This window comes from Chrysemys picta, chromosome 15 (assembly GCF_011386835.1).
Source record: "Chrysemys picta bellii isolate R12L10 chromosome 15, ASM1138683v2, whole genome shotgun sequence".
Lineage (NCBI taxonomy): Eukaryota > Metazoa > Chordata > Testudines > Emydidae > Chrysemys > Chrysemys picta.
In genome coordinates this window covers 14,260,932-14,282,178 of record NC_088805.1, presented here as the reverse complement: position 1 = coordinate 14,282,178, position 21,247 = coordinate 14,260,932, and the positions used below count along the sequence as shown (strand labels likewise).

The 21,247-nt window shown below is 50.0% G+C and overlaps 1 protein-coding gene across 1 annotated transcript in view; it reads left to right on the top strand.

Moving 5' to 3' along the window:
• MMP11 (matrix metallopeptidase 11) overlaps positions 1–21,247 on the top strand; it is a 30,053-nt gene that overhangs the window by 5,741 nt on the left and 3,065 nt on the right. The window contains exons 2-7 of the mRNA XM_008172006.4: positions 8,716–8,966; positions 13,418–13,561; positions 14,577–14,710; positions 17,606–17,853; positions 18,718–18,931; positions 20,658–20,915. Coding sequence (XP_008170228.2) covers positions 8,716–8,966; positions 13,418–13,561; positions 14,577–14,710; positions 17,606–17,853; positions 18,718–18,931; positions 20,658–20,915 — 1,249 coding nt within the window. The remainder of the gene's footprint in view (positions 1–8,715; positions 8,967–13,417; positions 13,562–14,576; positions 14,711–17,605; positions 17,854–18,717; positions 18,932–20,657; positions 20,916–21,247) is intronic.

Sequence of the window (21,247 nt, the reverse complement as noted above, 5' to 3'; positions counted from 1 at the left end):
CTGACTTCACATTCCTGATGGCTTTCTCTTCATGTTGATCAGAATGCAGCCCAGCGTACCAGAGGACGTGGGCTGGTCCTGTGATGAGAGTGCTCTGTGTCTGTGTATATGTAAATAGTTAATAGATTCGGTGCCTGAAGATGGCATTTAAGAATATGCACCATTCTGGGTTTTGTAAGATCAATAAAATATCTTGTGCTGCCTTTCTTTGTGCAACTCTTTACATCAGCACCTAAGAGGTCCCACTGGGCAGAGATACCAGGGTGCTGTACACACAAAACAAGCAGGGGCTGACCTACATCACCGAATACTGGTCCCTTCCAGCCATGAAATGGCTACGATTCTCTGGTAGCATTAGCATCGGCGAGCATGGACTCTGGTCTACATGGCCTAGTGTCTGAGATGCCCTGATTCGGTGTGGAACTGACTCCCTCTGAGGAAGCAAAACTTTACTGCTAAACAGCAGCTCCAGTAGCACTTGGAATCCAAATCGGCTCTGGGTTAAAGGACGGGCTTGCTAAACACAGGGGGCGAAGGTGATCAGTGCTACTGTGTTGTTGTTTTGAACCAAGGCAGGTGCTGCCGCGCCTCTTGGGGAGCAAGAAGGGGTGCGCACACCCCAGGAATGAGGGGGAGGAGGCTGTCCTGGAGCAGAACCACAGAGACAAGAATCTGGGCACAGATGGCAGCAATTTCTTACCCTACAGTGTGGGAGGAAATAGCTTTACTTGCGTGTGTAAAGACATGGATCTTTCCCCTCCCCTGGGGGTGGAGCTGAGAGAAGGAGGAGGGCTTGTGCAGAAGTACAGTGCCTTTGTGTGCAGACTGTTGGATGGTCCTAAAGGATGATGTTTCGTCCCCTCGAGTGGCCGGAGTATCCATGGGATCAGTCAAGGAAGCAGCAAACACTGTGACAGCATAGAGGGCTTGGAGGGAGAGAAGGGGGCTGGTTGAGAAGGAGACTGTCCCCGCTCCCACAGGGAAAGGAGCGACAGGAGAGGCCTGGGCTGTGTCACAGGAAGCTCTCTGAGGGTGGCTGTAGTTCTGATTCCAGACTCCCGCGGTGCCTCTCCATTGTAGGAGAGCAGGTGGCCTGGCCTGCTGGGAAGGGATCAGTGAACTGCAAAGCTCTTGTGGTTACTGAACAGCATCTGTGCCACTACGAAGCCCATAAGATGAGGAGTGACATGACAGAGAGAATTGCTTTGTACTAGTTATCCCAGAGGGCTGAGCTCTGCGTGCTCCACACAGGTATTTCTAGGAGTACCATGACACAGAAGCACTAGAAAAGGGCAAATATAGTACTGGTCTATAAATGGGAATAAGGACAACCCAGGGAAATATAGACCAACCAGCTTAACTTGGGTCCCCAGAAAGATAATGGAGCAAATAATCAAGCAATCAATTTGTAACCGCCTAGAAGAAAATAAGGTGATAAGTAACACCTTTACAAATCAACAGGGATTTGTCAAGAACAAATATTAAACCAACCTAATACCCATCTTTGACAGGGTAACAAGCCTTGTGGATAGGGTGGAAGTGGTGGTTGTGTTGTATCTCGACTTTAGTAAGGCTTTTGATACTGCATCTCATGACCTTCTCAAAAACTAACTAGAGAAATGTAGTCTAGACAAACCTACTATAAGGCGGGTGCACAATTGGTTAGAAAAGCATACACGGAGTCATTGTCAATGGTTCTCAATCAAGCCAGGAGGACATATCAAGTAGCATCCTGTGGAGATCTGTCCTGGGCTTGGTTCTAAACCAAATCATTTATGAAGATACACCTCTACCTCAATAGAACACTGTCCTCGGGAGCCAAAAAATCTTACTGTGTTATAGGTGAAACCGCGTTATATCGAACTTGCTTTGATCCGCCAGAGTACACAGCCCCATGCCCCCAGAGCACTGCTTTACCGTGTTCTATGCGAATTCATGTTATCAGGTCGCGTTGTATCGGGGTAGAGGTGTATTGTAAATAGCCTAGAGAGTACACTCATACAGTTTACAGATGATTCCAAGCTGGGAGGGATTACAAGCATTTTGGAGGACAGGATTAAAATTCAAAATGATTTTGACAAACTAGAGAAATTATCTGAAATAAGATGAAATCTAATATGGACTAACGCAAAGTGCCACGCTTAGGACGGAATAGTCGACTGCACAAATACAAAATGGGAAATGCCTGCCTAGGAAGGAGAGACAAGGTGGGTGAGGTAATATCTTTGATTGGATCAAACTCTTTTGGCGAGAGAGACAAATGTTCAAGCTTGCACAGAGCTCTTCAGATCTGGGAAATTTATGCCCAGTGTCACAGCTAAATACAAGATGGAACAGATTTTTTTTTTAGTCCAAGTAGTTAACACATTTTTCAAGGGACTATTCAAGGTGATGTGGCCTGCTAACACCCCTCCAGTCATAGGGAAGAAAGGAGGGGGAGAAGCAGATGGGGGAGGTTGTTAGTGGATTATCGATTGTTGTAATAAACCATAAATCCAGTGTCTCTATTCAGTGCATGAATTTTAGTGTCTAGCAAAGTTATGAATTCAAGCTCCCCGTTTTTTCTTTTGAAAGTGAGGCTGTGCCGGTTCCCTGTGAGGATGAGGACTGATAAATCAGATATAGAGTGATCGCTTTGTGAAAAATGTTCACCCACAGGTGAGGTGGTGGTTTGTTTTTCATCATTTTCCTGTGTAAGCTCATTGGAGAGTGCAGTGATTGTCTGGTTTCACCTACATAGTTGCTATTGGGACATTTAGTGCACTGGACAAGGTTCACCACATGTTGTGATAGGCATGCGTAGGACCCCTGGATCGTGAAAGGTGTGTTGGGGTGTGTGTTGATTGTAGCAGTGGAGCTTTGTGGAGCTTGAATGCTTGTTTCTTTCACCAACAGAAGTTAGTCCAATAAAAGATTACCTCACCCACCTAATATCCTGGGACCAACCATGGCTACAACCACACTGCCTAGGAAGGAGAACTGCAGAAAAAGATGTGGGAGTTACAGTGGATCACAAACTAAACAGGAGTCAACAATGTAACACTGTTGCAAAAAAAAGCGAACATCATTCTGGGATGTAATAGCAGAAGTATTGTAAGCAAGACACAAGAAGTAATTCTTCCAATCTGCGGATAAGTTGCAGAAAGTTCAGAGGAGAGCAACAAAAATGATTAAAGGTCTAGAAAACATGACCTGCGAGGGAAGATTGGAAAAAAATTGGGTTTGTTTAGTCTGGAGAAGAGAAGACTGAGAGGGGCCATGATAACATCTTCAAGTACCTAAAAGGTTATCAAGATGAGGGAGATAAATTGTTCTCCTTAACCACACTGAGGACAGGATGCAAAGCAATAGGCTTAAATTGCAGCTATGGAGATTTAGCATAGACATTAGGAAGAGTTTCCTAACTGTCAGGGTCATCCATGCCAGGAAGTGAAGTATGTCAGAAAGGCCAGTCTGGAGGTCGGAAAGCAGGAGAACTCTCAGGTTCCTTGGAGGAGGGTGAGTCACTGGGTTTTCCACCTTCAAGGTGGGATCACAAATGTAAGTGATGGAGGGGAGGGGGAGAAACCAGCTGAGTCTGTTCCCCTGCAGGGCAGGCTATAGCCCCCCAGTAGGAGTCGTATCCAATATTAAACGGATCTAAGCCAGGATTGCAGGATAATAAGCCCCTCCCAGCTCACTGGGAACAAGGATGTCAATGTGGTATCTGTGTTGTGGTGGTGCCTGGTAGCCTCTGTCATGGCCCAGGGTCCATTGTGCAAGGCGCTGTACAAACCCAGAACAAAGTAATGAACCCTGCCCCAATGAGGGCAGTCTAAGTAGAAGACAAGACACCAGGTGGAGACAGCCAGCCCAGTGTGGGAGCGCAAGGAACCAATGAGAGGGTGTTGGTCAGCAGGATGGGCAGTGGGCTTTGCTCACCAGCAGCCTCATTGTTGTCAAGTTTTTTGTTGACAGAAAATGTCCTGCTTTGCTGCTGCTCCCGGGTCTCTGTGGCGGGGCTGCCCTGTTTGCAGCCTCCTTCCAGACACGGCATTTGACCTCTACATGCAGAACGCTGTGATCTCTACATGCCAGCTCCGGGACAATTGCCCTGCCCCTAACTGGAGAGGTTAAAGGTCCACTGTATCTCATGAATGCGGATGGGACATTGACTGGGAGCCTGGCTGTTTTCCATGTGGCCTCTTGTGATGTCTCATGTTCTGCAGTGTGCCTGTGTGCATGATGTCGGTGCAAACCCTGGGAGAACCGAGCAGGCAGTCTGTTCCTTGCGGGGCTGTCTGCTCTCCCCTGGGATTAGACCTTTCCTGCTCTCATTCCGGGCTGGAGTCTCACAGTTTGCTGGGAATCTGTTCATTTTTCAAAAGCCACCCTCCCAATGTGCTGCTTAGCCCTGTGTGTGTATCATTGCAGCCTGCCCCACGAGGGAGAAATACCTACAGAAGGCAGAGACCTTGGCTCATTAGTGTCCCCAGGGCTTTTACTTGGGGCTTTCGCCAGTATGGGATATACAGCTGGATAGTCACCCAAACTCCATATTGCAAATCCTTTGCCCCTTTCCCTTGGCTGGGAGACATCAGTTCACAACCCCTGGCAGTGAATATCCCCCTCTTAGCGGGCTCTTGTCTGTGCTCCGTGGGAGGGTTTGGAAAGTCGTATAAAAGCCAATGAGAATTAGCTGCATAAATCATCCCTCCTTGTCCTTTGCAAGACAGACTCATAGGGCCACCCTGATAGTAAGAAGCAACCTACCCATGGGCAGTCAGGGGAACCATTGGCAGAATAAGGCACTCCCCCAGGCATGAGTAAGGGTCTCACAATCCAGCCTGCTGCCAGCAGCCCCATGGGAGTGAGGATCGTGACACTCACTGGCAGACATTGCTTGAGAGTGATGCGTGGTACTCCCTTCCGCAGACGGTGCTGATTTCCGTGGCCCCAGGAGCAGCTTTTGCTCCTCAGCTGTGATGGCTTCTCTTTCCTTTTGGCCCACTGGAATTTTATCTCCCCTCCAGATCAGGGAGGGGGAGGGAAGCCCCTGACACTGCTAAGTAGTTAATGCTTTTCTTAGGAAAGCAAAGCCGCCAAGAAAGGCTTTTGCAGCAGCATTCCAGCCCCGGTGCACAGTCCTAATGGAGCTGCGGGTCAGGAGGGGCGATCACGGTTTACAGAAAAGGAACCGAGGCGACATCAAAGCCGACAGCCGGGTCTTCTACCCCGTCCCTGCTCCAGTGCGCAAAGCGAGCCCGGTTGAGCCCATACTGCCTGGCACATGGTTTCAGTGCAGTAGCGGGTGGAATCCCCCATCAACAAGCGGGGCATGTTTCCTGAGCCACCTCTCTCCCCTCGAAAGGCGCCAGGCCAGGGATGTGTCTCCGGTGACCAGAGAGATGAGTCCAGCCAAGTAGGTTCATATCTCTGGCTAGAAAAGTCTCCAGAGAATTCCGTGGCAAATGGCACCAGCCTCTCAGCCAGCCCCTGGGTGGCTTTGCGTGTCTGGCTGTGGTTTCCAGGGAATTTCCTATGGTTGTGCTAACACTCGGACAGCTCCAGCAATGGCAACAGTGATGGGACAGACTGGCTGTGGCAGTGAAGTCTCTCTGCGCCATCTATGCTGGTGCAGAGGGAGCCACAGGATGGGTAGAAACCCACACAGCACAAGGGGCCCGTATACCGTGTGCAGAGCCAACTCCGTCAGCTCCGTGCTGCTCTTCTGGCCTCCCTCGCTCAGCAGTGCAGGGTGCTCTGAGGCCTGGCAGAAGTGCACAGGGGACAGGTTGGGGTGGGGTCAGAGCTGGGAGGGGTGGGGGTAAGCCCAGAGGTCCACTGGCTCTGGATAGCTGCAGTGGCCCATTGCAACAGAGGCACAAGTTAGCCAAATCAGCCCCGGAATAGGGGAGAGAAACTGCCTCCCCTCTGTCTCTGGACTGGCACCAATGTGCATCTGACCATTAATGTAGACAGGGCACAGGTATTTCTACCACCACACAGCTCAGGGCAGGATGATCGCCTCCACCAGCATAGGGAGTGGGTATAATAGGCCAGGGCAAGCTAAGCCTGCCTTGGCACAGTTGCGGCCGCTGATTGCGGAGTTTGCAGGGAAGCGTTTGCTTATTATTATGCACCATGCAGGTTCCAGGGTGGCTGAGGAGGCAGTATGTGCTGCTCAGCTTCCTGGGTTCATCCCTGGACTCCAGGGAGATTACTGATGAACCCAGGAAGCTGAATAATACACACGGCCTCCTCAGCTGCCCCAGGACCTGCATGGCGAATATAAAAAGCTCAAGTTCTTTGGAAGAGTTCAGAGTGGCTTGGGGTCTCAGGAGGGGAGCCACGGCATGGCTGGGGGGGCCTCCAGCCAGCCCAGGGCTCCTTCGGCCGTGGGGTGGGGGTGAGGGAGTTCGGGGCCCCAACTGGCCTGGGGGTCTTCCAGTCACAGGGCGGGGGGGTTGGAGCTTCTCAGGAGGAAGGGGTGAGGTGGGAGGGGGCTAGCCTCCCTGAAGGGGGGCTCCATCCGCCACCCATGTCCACCTGGACTTGCACCAGTGGAGCTAACAAGATCCCACCATCGAGAGACCCACCCGCTCCTCAGACAAGGACCACAGGAGGTGATAGCCGCCGAGCTAAAGGAGCGTCTGGCTGGCTGCGGCAGGGCAGGACGGGCTGGTGGAATAATGCTAGCAATGAGTGGCGAGTCTACCATGTGCCTTCCTGTGACCTGCCAAGTTCCTGTGTCCATCCCTGCAGCTCGTCCGGAGGGCCCGGTGCTGTGATCTAGATGTTAGCCGTGATAGTGGAATTAACGCCAAGGGCTTCACACTTCATTACAGCCCACATGAATGGAACTATTGTGCTGGAACAGAGAGATGGCAATTCATGGGATTAAACTGCAGCTCCATCCGTAACAAACCAGCCAGCGCCGCGCCACGCTGACCGTAAGGTCCCTGGCTGGGTGATGCAGGGGGCCGGCCTGTCTGCTGGCACCTGAGAGACCAGGCTGTGTGAGTCTGTCGGCACAGAGAGGCCCCAATTAAGTCACAGGGAACTAGAGAATGCTAGGAAACAAATGGGCAGGGCAGAGCCTGGAGGCTCCAAGGACCCTGATTCCTTCAGGATAAAGGGAGCTTCCCTCACCTCAGCATCGTGCCCCGTCGGTCTTGCTTCTAACGTGTCCCAAGGGATATTTCCCATACCCGGTAACTGCCCCTGGAGGGAAGAATCCAAGAGTCAGCAGCAGCAAAAGAGTTTGCTGTATGCTCCTGTGACACCAGTGGGCTTTGTAACCTACTGGAACTACATCAACTATAACTTCTTAGCTGCTGCCAGGGACGGAGCAGGCTGTGCAGAGACTGTAAGAGAAGGGCGGTGGAATAGCCTGAGCGTAGGGCTGGGAGGCAGGAATCCACAGCTTTTACTCTGACTCCCTCCGCCACGTCACTTGGACCAACATTTTCAAATGTGGATGCCTAAAATTAAGCAGCTGAGTCCACGTTTGGGCACCTGAATTACGCAGGCTGATTTTCTACAGTGGCTGAGCGCCGTGTAACTCCCACTGGCTGCGCTGTGGATTTGGGTCGCTTACTTTTAGGCACCCACGTTCGAATATGTTGCCATTAAGCTCTCTGCGCCCCAGCTGACCGTGCTGTCAAATGGAGAATTGTAGTACTGATTGAGCTCTCCGGGGAGACGGCTGGGTTAATCGGTGGCACTAGCTGTAAAACGCTGCTGATGAAAAGCATTATATATAATGTTAAGTATCATCATCATCATCACCACACAAGAGTGGTTCATGACTTTCCCCATGCCAGGACCCACCCGCTCCTGGTGCTCCCCTCCCATCTAGTTGGGAACATTTCCCTCCCATTTAGCAATATGGGATGGGCAGGGTGGTCCTGACCCCTGACACCTCTTGGGAACCCGTAGGACACAGGTTAGGGGCACTTCATTACAGTCACCAGGGTGGGGGATCCCACAGCTAATGCTCGTGCACTGAGCAGTGGCTGCCAGGAGTCGTGTTCCGTAGGTAGGGGCAGATGCTAGAAACGATAGGAAAATGCTGAAGGGGGAACAAGGGGGTAGGAGAGACCAGTGTGGGCCCCCCCTTCTCCCTCTGAATCCACGTGTTCTTGTGCCCAGCCTCCTGCTTTCCACTGGCAAAGCAGAGCCTTCTGCACCCCCCAGCACAGCATCCAGACTCAGAGATGCTTCTGTCCCAAGTGCAAGGGAGAGTGAGGTGCAGAATTAAACCATTTCCCGAGCACTGTGTGCTTGTGGTTAACGACAATGAGCAGCCAACTGGGAAAAAGACGTGAATGGGGGAATTTACTGCCTAGCAATTCCCTTCTTTTTCTGAGGGTCTGGTTCCTGCCCAAAGCATTTCCCGCTGCCAAGGGAACACAGACCAGGAGCTGCTGTGGCTTACTGGCGTTGCAGCAGGTGCGCCCGAGCCTGGAGAGTAACAGAGCCCAGTGGAGGGAGAGTACCAAGACCGGGGTGGGTTTGCTGCCCAGCGTGGTGGGAAAAAAGGAGGCTCCTCACCTGAAAGAGAGTCTTCGGGGGGGGGGGGGGAGGGGGGCAGTGTAATGGCTGGAATGCAGCAGGACGGCACTGCAGCAGGGTTGTTGTGGCATTGGCAAGAGGACAGGTTTGTGTAGCTATCTATATGCCATGCTTTCTCCTGCCATCTGCGCAAGTCACAGCTCTGTTTCTCTTGCCTAGGATGGGGCTCGGAAACACCACGCCTGGAAGGAGCAGAACCCCTGGATTTCCTCCTCTGTTAATACCATGGAGACTGGAGTCCCCATGAAGGGCTTCTCCAGGGGCACAGACGGGCCGGCAGCAAGCTGGAACCCACCCCGCTGCGGCGTGCCAGACCTACCCACCCTCCCAGACGGCCAGAATGGGCGGAACCGGCAGAAGCGGTTCGTCCTGTCGGGAGGACGCTGGGAGAAGACGGACCTCACCTACAAGTAAGACAGGCCCAGAACCAAAGTCACAAGCAGGGAGCGAGTGCCGGTCAGGATCTCCTTCCTAAAAGAGCGTTTCTGTTTGGTGCTTTCGCCCGCTGAGCCTCGCCCATTATGGGCCTGTCCAAGCTGGGGAACTTGTTCAAGAAACAGAGTGCAGGGCGCTGGGGTGACAAGGGTATATTCCACACACACCAGTTAGCCCCACGCTGTCTCACACACAAGCTCACCATAGACATGACAGCCTTCACACCCTCAGCCACTCACACACCCCACCATCCCCAGGCTACTCGCACGCCCCCCTGCTCTGAGCATCCATGTGTGCCTCCACAGCCACACACTCTCCTTCCCTCACATGCACAACCACACTCATTAACACACCCCCACTTGCTCAGACTTCTAAACACCCCAGCCCTCATCTACATACACCCCCCCAGTCCCACATGCTCACACGACACCCTCCCTTCCCAAGGCTTCCCTCTGCGTTTATTTTAAATACCCCAGTCTAGTCATCGTTTATTGAAGTGCTTACAAACATGGCCTCAGTGTCCCCGAAATCTCACCACATGCTCTCAGATAGGAGCTTGCTGGATGTGGTTAAGGGCCAGGGTTCTGCTGGCTGCTCACACTCCCTATTCTCCCCTCTGTTAGCCTAAGGGAGTAAGATGCACATGTGGAAAGGAGACCGTGCTGTGCATCTTGATAGGGCCCAGAGAAATGTCTTCACCGGGTATGCATTTAACTGAGCGCAGGGGATGCGGCTAAGCCAATAGGCTCAGGAGACTATCAGGGAAGTGTGGAAAGGCTTCCTCTTATCCTTGGCCCCTGGCATCCGAGGGGAAAAAAACTTTGCTGATATGAACAAGCACCAACATTCTGCCTGGGAATAAAAATCCTGCTGCATCCGAGATGAAAAGCATCACACTATGCAAGGGCAGAGTTACAGGGGTGTGGGATATGAGGGGCTCATGCACCCCAGTTAGTGAAGCAGCATTTCCCTCAGCATGAGCCAGATGCTAGGAGCTGAAAGCGTTTCCCATAGCTTTGAGAACGCCCATGTATACAGGAGCACACAGGGGAGGTGTGTCCATACACTAGCTCAGAGATGTGCTAGCAAAGGTGTGTCTAGGAATCTATCTAGACTAGTATCTGAGCTCCTCACCACACTAAATAAATCCACACAAAGAGTCTACACCCATACCCGAGTTCTCACTCTCCTCCCGTTTCCCAGGAGCAGGCAGCATTTCCAGAAATGTCTCTTCCCTCTGCTTCCATCCAGCTCTCCCCATACTACTAGAACCAGGGGACAGCCGCTGAAACTGAAAGGTGGCAAATTCAAAACTTGCAGTCCGTGCACAATCAGACTGCGGAACTCATTGCCACATGATGCTGTTGAGACCAAGAACTTAGCAGGATTCGGAAAAGGGTTAGATGTTTCCATGGGCAACAGGAGCAGCTAGAATTCTAATAGTACATTTTAAAAAATAAAGCAAAGCTTTGGGGTGACCTTTAACTACTAGGGTTTAGGAGGACACTTTCCCTGGGGGCAGGTTATCCCATAACTGCCTACCGTGGGGTTTTTCTTGCACTTTCCTCTGACGCATCTAGTGCTGGTTATTGTTGGAGCCAGTATGCTGGACTGGGTGGGACGCTGGTCTGGATCCAGTATGGCAATTCTTCTGTTCCCCCTTTCACAGCTGAGCACATCTGGATCTGGGCTTGATTCACCCCAGGCAGTGCACGGAGGTGCAAGCAGTAGCTCCCTGTGCCAGCAGAGCCCACTGCAGTTCAGAAGGGATCTGTGGGAGGACTTGAGGGGTTGGCATAAAGGAGGGGTGCATTAGCAGGAAAAGGAGAAGCAGAATGTCCTTAACAGCAAAGCTACCCATCTCCGACCCATCGCGACTGTCCTGCAGGTTCTCTTCCATACGGGGCAGTTTGTTCTGTCTCTCACTCCATTACGCTGGTTTTAGATGGAGGACGTCTCATTCACTGATTGTTCTGGGCCAGACCTGACTCAGACACCGAGCATGTTTAAATTCACTATGGAGGCCAGGGTAACCTCCCCGGTGGGAGTGGTGGTGCTGCATGACTTGTAGCCATTCTAACCACAGTGTCCTTGCACTATGGTCAGGGGCAGGGAGTGCGAGTTAATGGGGAGTCTGGGGATTTCCAGGTGATTTGGGGACAGTCCCACTTGCAGGGGCAGTTCCCGCAGGGCTGTAGCGATTGATGGTGCTGGCAGCGATTATGCCGATGCAAGCGATTGTCAGGGTGAGGGACCAGTGGCATTAATGACGACGACGCTGCTGGTGACCTTATCAGTGATCATTGCGGTGATGAGTACATTGTAACATTGGTTGTGCTGATGGTCAGACTGAATGTTGGTAGGATGGGCTGGCTGGGACCCCCTCCTAGGCTTTGAGGAGTCAAAGGTGCCTTGGGTCAATGGCAAATGTTCCCTGACTTGTACCCAAGCCTCCGATGCACACATGACCTGGCTGGAGGGCGTAGTACATTAGAAATGTTTAGTGTACTCCTCTTCCCTGAACTGTGCGCTCCACTGGAATGACAATCCTGTCCCTGTTTACAGCAGGGATGCTGAGTTAGCGTCTGATTCCGGAGCCTTACTTCTACTGCAGAGCAGTGACGCGTGAGCACCTACCCCCACCCTACATTCACTTTAATGGGGCTGCTCGTGAATGTGCTGTTCACTGTGATAAAGGGTCGCAGAATCAATCCCTTAGGGATCAGGATGGTAGTTTCGGTGGGGAGTGGAAAGGATCTGCTGACGTCAACAAGCACCAACCTCATGGGAATAAAATGCCCTTGCAGCAGAGATTAGAGAGATTGAAATCACCCCATCCAAACACAGAGTTACGGGTGGGGGTAGACTGGAGGGATTATACCCCCTTCTAAGTAGTGTTGCAGCATTTCACTCCAGCACATTCACCAAACAGCCTCCCTCTCCTCCTCCAAAGCCCTCCTAAAAAATACGACATGTCTGCAAAGCTGTTCCAAAACCACCTATGCAGGATTCCGTGTACCACCTCGGACTCAGCCTGGTATATTGTATACTAGGACCTGAGCTATACAGACTGCGTCTGATCTAGAGTGTCCTTTTCTTGTGGCAAAGCCCAGGCCTGTTACTATGTTTACATGGCCCCGGGCGAACCAATGTTGCGTGGCAGATTGTGGGTAATAATGGAAGGCTGATGGTGGGATTTGCGGTGAGGACATTCCCTGTTGTCTAATGAAATTGTGATTTGCAGCCAGTGTAATGATGACAGAAATTCAATGACTCACTAGATGAAATTAGGGCGGATTGCAATGATGATGAACATGGTGGCATTTGCAGTAATGGCCATTCTAATGGTGGTTGTGGTGACAACGAACGCATTGTGGTTAATACTGACCGTGATTTGCAGGTGAGATCAGGATTCATTGCTCTGGTGTGGGGCTTGGTGTGATAGTGGTTATGCTGGCTGAGGTGTTTTGATGTTAACAGAAGATGGTAGCATCCTTTTCTACTATAGATGGGACTCCCTGCTGCTGCTAATGCCTGTGATGACACTGCCAGTCTGACACTGACCATTGTGTGATGTTGGGATGATGGTTCTCTGGAAACATCCGCTTAATGTGCAGCAGCAGTCAAAAAAGTGAACAGAATGTTAGGAACTATTAGGAAAGGAATAGATAATAAGCTGGAAAATATAATGCCACAATATAAATCCATGGTGTGCCCACATCTTGAATACTGCATGCAGTTCTGGTTGCCCCATCTCAAGAAAGATGTATTAGAATTGGAAAAGATACAGAGAAGGGAAACAAAAATGATGAGGGGTATGGAACAGCTTCCATATGAGGAGAGATTAAATACGCCAGAACTGTTCAGTTTGGAAAAGAGACGACTAAGGGGGGATACGATAGAGGTCTATAAAATCATGAATGGTGTGGAGAAAGTGAATGAGGAAGTGTTATTTACCCCTTCACATAACACATGAATCAGGGGTCACCCAATGAAATTAGTAGGCAGCAGGTTTAAAACAAATATATGGAAGTACTTCTTCACACAACACAGAGACAACCTATGGAACTCATTGCCAGGGGATGTTGTGAAGGCCAAAAGGATAACTGGGTTCAAAAAAGAATTAGATAATTTCATGGAGGACAGGGTCCATCAATAGCTATACGCCAAGATGGTCAGGGATGCAACCTCATGCTCTGGGTGTCCCTAAATGTCTGACTGCTAGAAGCTGGGACTGGACAACAGGGGATGGATCACTTGATAAATTGCCCTGTTCTGTTCACTCCCTCTGAAGCATCTGGCCGAACCGGCCACTGTTGGAAGACAGGCTACTGGACTAGAGGGACCATTGGTCTGACCCAGTGTGGCCATTGTTATGTTCTTATGATGGGCAGTACCTCTAAATATGGTATCTACTGCTCTTTAGAATTATAAGATTCCCGTGGCAACTAGTGAACACTAAAGTGAGACGGACCATTGCGGAAGCCTTGAAAGTCTGGAGTGACGTGACACCATTAACCTTTACCGAAGTGCACGAGGGCCGAGCCGACATAGTTATTGATTTCACAAGGTAAGCATGGAAGGAGAAGATGTTCTAATCCAAAAGGAAATGCCCCTCTTCCCCCACTGGGCTTTGTGTGAAAAGGACAGATCCCACAGTCCTCACTGGAGCTGGTCCAACTATTGGCATCAGATTATTTATTCACTGATGTTAGTCCCATGTTCTGTTTCCAAACTTTGGTTTTCTTATTTAAGTAATAGGCTGCCTGGGCAAGAGCTATTGGTTTATGTGCATGTACAGTACCTAGCGTACTGGGGCCCGGATCGGGTGCCACCATACAACAAATACTCATTTATTTTACTACTTTGTTTATTATTGAAAATTGTTCGCCAGTTAATTTATGCTACCACTTGGTCAAAGATCCCTGGCTGACAAGTGTTTGTTTTGGCTGCTTCCAGCTCTTCAGTCTCCCCCCAGATTGAATGACCTGACCTTTTGCCCCAAAACAAATTTAGCTTCTTGGATAAATGAATCTTGACTCCAGGCCTGCACTTCACTTTCTGCAAAATATTTGCAGGAGCAAAACTTCACTCCAATGAATGTTTGCACAAAGCCAATAAAAGGGATTGTGGAACCCATCCAAAGGAGGATGTGGGCTGTATTCATTGTGTTTGTCTCCACTTCTCTGCACTGTTCACCTCTCTCCAGGGCTTCCTCAGTTAACAGGAGTTTGGCTCGGGTGAGGACTTGAGGATTTGGCCCAGGAAGACTCCATGTGTTCTGCTCAATTCAGTTGTGCTGCCTTAATGCTAGTAGCTTGATCAGCCTTCACCTGAATTTTATGGGCTTGATGAAAGCTGAACAGGGGAAGGAACAAACACCGATGAGAAACTAATAGCGGCTGTGGCCTGGCGTGAAGGCACTGGGCTTGTGTGATGGTTCAGCCTCCCTACTTAGAATGAGGTTTGCAGGGACACGACAGAGGGCTGGAAGTTGAATGGTGGGGAGCGTGAGGTGCTGTTCTCAAGGCTCACCCTGGCTGCCAAGTGCGGTTTCACTGAACTGCTATGTGCTTGCCCTCCAGGTACTGGCATGGCGATAACCTGCCCTTTGACGGACCTGGAGGCATCCTGGCGCATGCATTCTTCCCCAAGACCCACCGTGAGGGAGATGTCCATTTTGACTACGATGAGACCTGGACCATTGGGAACAACTTAGGTGTGTTGTGGATTCAGATGGAGGCGTGTGTGTGTGTGTGGAGGGGGAGGCCCCTGATAAATGTAAATTTATCTCTTAATTCATAGAGAAGAGGTCGGAACAGGCTTGTCCGCACACCGAGGGCACTTTACATGGTCTGTGTCCTTGTCTCTTTCCAATCACAGTTAAGTGGGGTTCTAACACCAGGTCACTCAAAGAGCCACCGCTAGAAAATAAAACAGGGGTGAGATGAAGGGAAACTAAGCCCCAGACAGTGGGGTGGAGTGTTTCTCTGCCAAAGTCCTATATATTTGGCAGGTCTCAGTCCCAGTCCCCATTGTCCACCATCTGTTTCCAAAACCTTTCTTCTTGAAAGTCTCTAAAGGGAAACAACGCAGGCTCCCAATCTCTCACTTTGGCTTGGGAACACGCTGACCCCCACACATCATCTCATGGTCAATATGAGAGAGTGACTTGATTTCCAGATCAAGTAAAAACTATTTTCTTAATAATAGAGCCAGGCTGGTATCATTGTGTTGTTCAGGGATTAATGCCATAACATCTCACAAGATACATACAGTATCTTGAGATCTAGCAGGATCACTGCCTAAGGCCTCAGTTCTTCTGCAAGATGCACAGATAATAACTCCCTTCTATCACCCTCCTCCACCCCAACATGATCTACAGGGAGAAGGGGGGGGGTACAACTAAGCTAACACCTCCCCTTCGGGGCCTCCCAGTACAGCTTGCCTTGTCTGGGTCAGTGTTTAGGGCTCAGTCTTGCACCCACTGAAGTCCATGGCAGTTCCCCCATTGACTTTACTGACCGTTTGTAAACTCCCTGCAGCCAGGGACTGTCTTTTTGTCTGTTGAGCATCAAGCACACTCCAACACTGGATAATAAATAAACACCAGTAACTTTTGAAATATCTGAGGTACTTCCCACCAGTTTTGCAATGGGAGAATCTGGGAACATCTGCAATCCATTTTCATCACTCTCTCAGAAGTTAGATAAGCCATTTGAAAAATGTCCTAATATATTCCTCTTCATTAATCCTGTATTGGAGGAGAGCTTGAAACCCTGCTGAAACAGACCAGGCCACGTTCCATCATCATTCAGTTTCTCTTTCATATGTGGCTTCAGTAATAACTGGGGATAATAACACTTAGCATGTTCTTCCAATTTAATATCCCCCAGTGCTTTGCAAACATTAATTAACCCTTGCAAGCCTTCTCTGAAGTAGGGGAATATCCTTATCCCCATTCTATAGCCAAAGAAACCAAAGTACCGAGAGGCATAAGTGACTTGCCCAAGGGTCACACAGCATATCATTGTCAGAACCAGGATTAGCCCTCAGGCGTTCCTGGCTCCACGCTGCTATTCTATTATGGCTCTTCCCAGGCAAAGATTTTTTTTTCAGCTGCGTTGTTGTTCAGCTCCCCATAAAGTTGGAGCAGAGCACAGCGGATTTGCCAATACTGGACAGCAGAGAGTGGGGAGTCTGCCAATCTAAACAGGATTGTTCGAAAGTGTTTAATAAATCACTGAGGTAGAAATCCCAGTTTCTCAACTGACCTAGATGTGATCACTTCAATTGCATCAGTGCTGAGCAAACACATTTCAGGGGGCTGCTCATTTGCAGATAAGCCAAGTTCACTTTCCCAGGTGTTCGTACCACATCCCACTGGAATATTCTGCAGCATGCCCATGCCTCCTTTGGGAGCTGCTCCTTCTCCCTTCTGGGGCAGTAGCCCATGCACTAAACACACCAGCTCTGTTAGCTGACTCTCTTCTTTCCAAGGGGGCTGCAACCCGGAGATTTCTGACTGAAACCAGGGAAAAATTAATTACATTTGGGCTCATAAGGAAACAACATTAGGACTCTTCCTCACAGTCTTTGTTGCTTAATTTGGTCTTTTAAGGTCTTTTTATCCGAGAATTTTAAAACCTGAAAGCGATCAGCAGGGCGCTAAAGGAGACCTCCCAAGTGTGCTCTGTGTTTCTACATACCTGAATCCCTTTACGTTCCCTTTAAAGATGCTTTCAAATAATTTATGCCTAAGCATGTCCTCCCTTAAATCTATTAGAGTCTGGGGGGGAGGGCTGGATAAAACATCAGAAATGGTTTATTTATTTTGCCTTTCATGCTTTCACGACAAACCTCCAAAAAGCAATATGTGATCGCCCCCTGCTGTCTGTGTGGCACCACTTGTTTACAATTGCTGTTCTCAGAGTGGTCCTGGCGGCGTAGTTCTGCTTCACACCAGATGTTCCACTGGATGGTGTCTTGCTGCGAACCCCACCATGTTAGTTGCTAATCAAGGAACGATGCTCCCCCTGTGCAAAGCTGATCTAACTGGGCACCGCCTTAGTATCTGCTTCCTGTGGGCCAGATTCCCACAGATGTGCCAAAAGCAGAACCTTCCCTCCAAAAGTAGGGGGGAGATTCTACTGGGAGCTGGGGCCATTGGCCCCTATGCTGGTGACATGAGGCAGAATTGTAACTTGCTGATCTGTGCAGGCGAACACACGGGGAAAGGTGAAGACACTCACAGTGACTCAACTCACACAGTTCCAAAGCCCTGGCTGGAAAACCAGCCCACCCCCACCTCTCTGCGTGGCTGCTGGGATTGCCCCCTTAAAGAGGCCACAGCATCTAGCACTACCGCAAAGAGCTGGGAACCAGGAGGGTCCTGAATTCAACCCCCTGAGGTGCTCGCTCACTATAGGACATGAGGCAAATCGACAGACCCCTTTGGACTATGGTCAACCCAACTGGACCTCCCTGAAAAACAGATTCCCTCTTGCACTGAACTTCTTGTGGTCCCACCATAGGGAATGAACAGTGAGGGCCCGGCCCATCCTGGGTGTCTTCCAGCACACTGAAAAATCCCTGCACCCTCTTCCCTTTGCAGGGACTGACCTACTGCAAGTGGCTGCTCATGAATTTGGTCACGTCCTGGGTCTACAGCACACTGCTGTCTCCAAGTCACTGATGTCTCCCTTCTACATATTCCGCTACCCGCTGAGCCTAAGTGAGGATGACAAACAAGGCATCCAGTACCTCTATGGGAAACCAAAGACCGATCCGGTGCCAACCCCGACACAGGAGGCAGAGCCAAACCCACCAGACATCGAAACAAACGAGATCACCAACGTGGGGGTGAGTGACCAGCAATGCTTGCGTCAAAGCCACTATTACCAAGTGCCCCCAACAGTACTAAGACAACCCCAACTTTATTATCATAGAACCACCCCCTGGTGAGGCTCTGGGGAAACCACAGCAAAGAAAAGCAGGAGAATGGGGGACTCCTTGGGAATCTCACTGCCCTGGGAGTTGGCTACACCAAGCCTGGGTTAGATGACAAGTGAAAGGGGTTTGATTGCAGTTGAACCCCCTTCCACCTCCTAGCTTGGCACAGGTTAGCATGATTGGCAGTTCCTGGTGAAGAGGAGTCCAAGCTTTTCCTTGAGGGGGCAATGAAGGTCAAGGCAGGAGTGTGTTGGCAGAGCTGTGGAGGGGCCCGAGGACTGCAGTAATAATGATACCTAGCTATTCTACAGCACTTTTCACTGGCAGATCTCAAAGCACTGTGCAAAGATGATCAGTGTCAGCAGAGGTGGGTATCACCGAGCAGAACTGAGACACCAGCAGAGCTGGGTGGAGACGCTTGCCCAGCACCTGCGCATGCAATGCCTGGCGGTAGCCAGGGCAGGTTACCAGTCATATTAATAAACCAGTCAGTGTGTGTATATATAGGCACAGAGCCCAATTCACCCCGGGGCAAACCTCCTACAGGCAATGCAGTAAGTCAAACTCCTCCTCACTCCCAGGCTCCTCGATTCAAGCACTTGTCTTGATCAGTGAAGCATGGGGAGGATTTAAATTTTATTTGGGAAAGACCCTATTGTCTGCAGTGACGATCTACAGACACCGGGCCAGGGCAGGGTGACCCCCTGAGCTTGACACGGGGGCAGGGTGCCCCTCGGAGCGCTGCACCTGCTGACTGGCATACGGTGTTCTCAGTCTGTGCAGCCTGACGCCTGTGACACGGATTTTGACGCCGTTTCCACCATCCGGGGGGAGCTGTTCTTTTTCAAGTCGCACTACGTGTGGCGGCTCAGGAATGGGAAGCTGCAGGCCGGCTACCCGGCCCTGGCCTCTCGCCATTGGCAGGGAATTCCAAGCTCCATCGACGCGGCCTTTGAGGACTCCCTAGGAAATATCTGGTTTTTCCAAGGTAAGCGAGAACAGAGATGGGATCGGAGGGCTAGAAAGGACGAACTCCTGTGGTGGGGTGGGGGATACAAAACCTTATAGGTTCCAGGGCATGAAAATGTTGTTGGCAGCATCAAAAACCCACCCCCATAATATAAGTATCCCTTTGTTTGTTTTCCTCTCTTTAGTTTTAATATTTGAACATATGCTGGGGGGAGGCGGGGGGGGGTCACTTTCATTTTAGACAAAGCCAAATAGCAAACTTTCCTCCTTTGGAACAGGAGCACTTTGCTTCCAAGTCTCTGCCTAGCGGCTCTGAAAATGTGCCTCACTCACAGATGAGGAGTGAAGGCCGCACTTACCGCCTATCATTTTGGTATGAAAATTGGTGAAGAGGAACAGGCCAGCTCTTCTTAAAGTGGCGTTTCCCAGCTGGTCAATATTCTCACCTTGGTTACTCAGAAGCAAAATAGTTCCCCACATCTCGTGTATTGAACAGGAAGAGTTCTAATTGATTTTTCCACTATTTATGGGTATTTGTTTATTTCTGGATCTCATTCAGCTTGGACATTGAAATCAGAGGCCGGATTGACTGGTTTTACATTGGTGTAACTCCACTGACTTCCATGGAGCTATTCCTGATTTGCACCCCTCTACGTGAGATCATATAAAAGCCTTTGCTTGGTCAGTTTTACTTTTTATAGCCAGTGGCCCCAGTTCTCTGGTCCGGCCAAGGAGTGCTTTAATGGCAGTCCTGAGCAGGGGCAAAGATGGCTCATGCCTGCAGTGACTTCCATCATTGTCCCGGCCGTCTGGAGTTCAGTCAGGTGCAGTGACGCCCTGGTGTCCATCTGGGCATTAGGGGACAATACTTCCTTCAGTGCAAGGACTTAAAAATGTGCAGTGCAATTTGTCAAACAAACACAAACGTTTTAGGAATCTACACACCTAGGACTAGATTGCAGCAAGACTAAAACAGACGCAAGGTGTGGATGAGATGTGGATTATGCTTGGCAATGTTGCTTCATGGATTTCCACTGCCCCCCATATATTGTCTTCCTTTAGATTAAAAACTCAACAGACTCATAGATGTCATGCTGGTAAAAGGGTTCGGACCTCTCTCGGCACATTCAGAGCAAAATTCAAACCCCATTCTTTTTTATCAGCCTACCCACAATCAGGAGCGCCGCCAGCTTTTCTGCCGCCCTAGGCAGCGGAAGGTCCCACCCCGAAATGCCGCCCCCCACAGAGGCGGTGGAAGGTTCCGCCGCCAAAATACTGCCGCGGTTGCCGTCCCCCAAATTGTAGCCCTAATGAGTTGCACTGGCCCTGCCCACAATAACTACTTTAAAAAACGAACCTGCTCTCGGCTGCATATGTACACGTCACAGTATTGGAGGCATTCCCACACCAGTGATGGGCACCATGTAACAAGCTAGACAGACTGCCTGACAGCTGTAGAAAATGAAGTCATCTAATCTTTCAAGGAACAGATACAGCAAAGGCAGTAGCTATGTAGATTTTCTCCCTGGCGTCAGCCTTGCTTAGAGGTGAGATGAGAGTTTATTCTCCCCTGTCCATTTGATGCATGGTGTCTCAATGGCCATCAATAAAGGTACCAGTTGTGCTAGTGGTTTGGGACTGTCCTGAGAGTCCAGGTCATTTCACACAGGTCACCATACAGTCATTAGACTGTAAACAACTTGTGGTCACTCCTGTCATTATATATTCTTTTGCCCCATCATCAGGCTCTCAGTACTGGATTTATGATGGCGAGAGACGCGTGTCTGGCCCTGCTTCTATCTCGGAGCTGGGACTATCTGCTTCTCCTGTCCAGGCAGCTTTGATGTGGGGGACAGAGAAGAACAAGATTTACTTCTTCAAGGGAGGCAATTACTGGCGCTTCAACCCTAGCGCCCGCCAGGTGGAGACCATCTACCCCCGCAGGATGGCCGACTGGCGTGGCATCCCTCAGGAGATTGATGCTGCTTTCCAGGATGAGTTTGGTGAGTGCAGATCGGAATAGAGGCCTATGGGCTTTCTTGGTTATTCTTGCACCTCAGGTGCGAAGGGAATCAGCAGGATTTGGACATTTATTTTAATCTGGATTATTAATAGTGAAGCACTTTTTTGCAAATTTTCATCCATAAGAGAAATATAATAATAAATGTATATAACAATTTGTATAGACATCATCCAGTTAAGCTTGCAATGGGTGTGTAACAGGTATTTATCATCAATTCTGTAGAAGATCATGTGATTAAACAACTAAAACCCCAATAGTACCATTATCCCCTAAAAGGAAATACATGTAGGACATTGCAGATGCTTTTTTTTT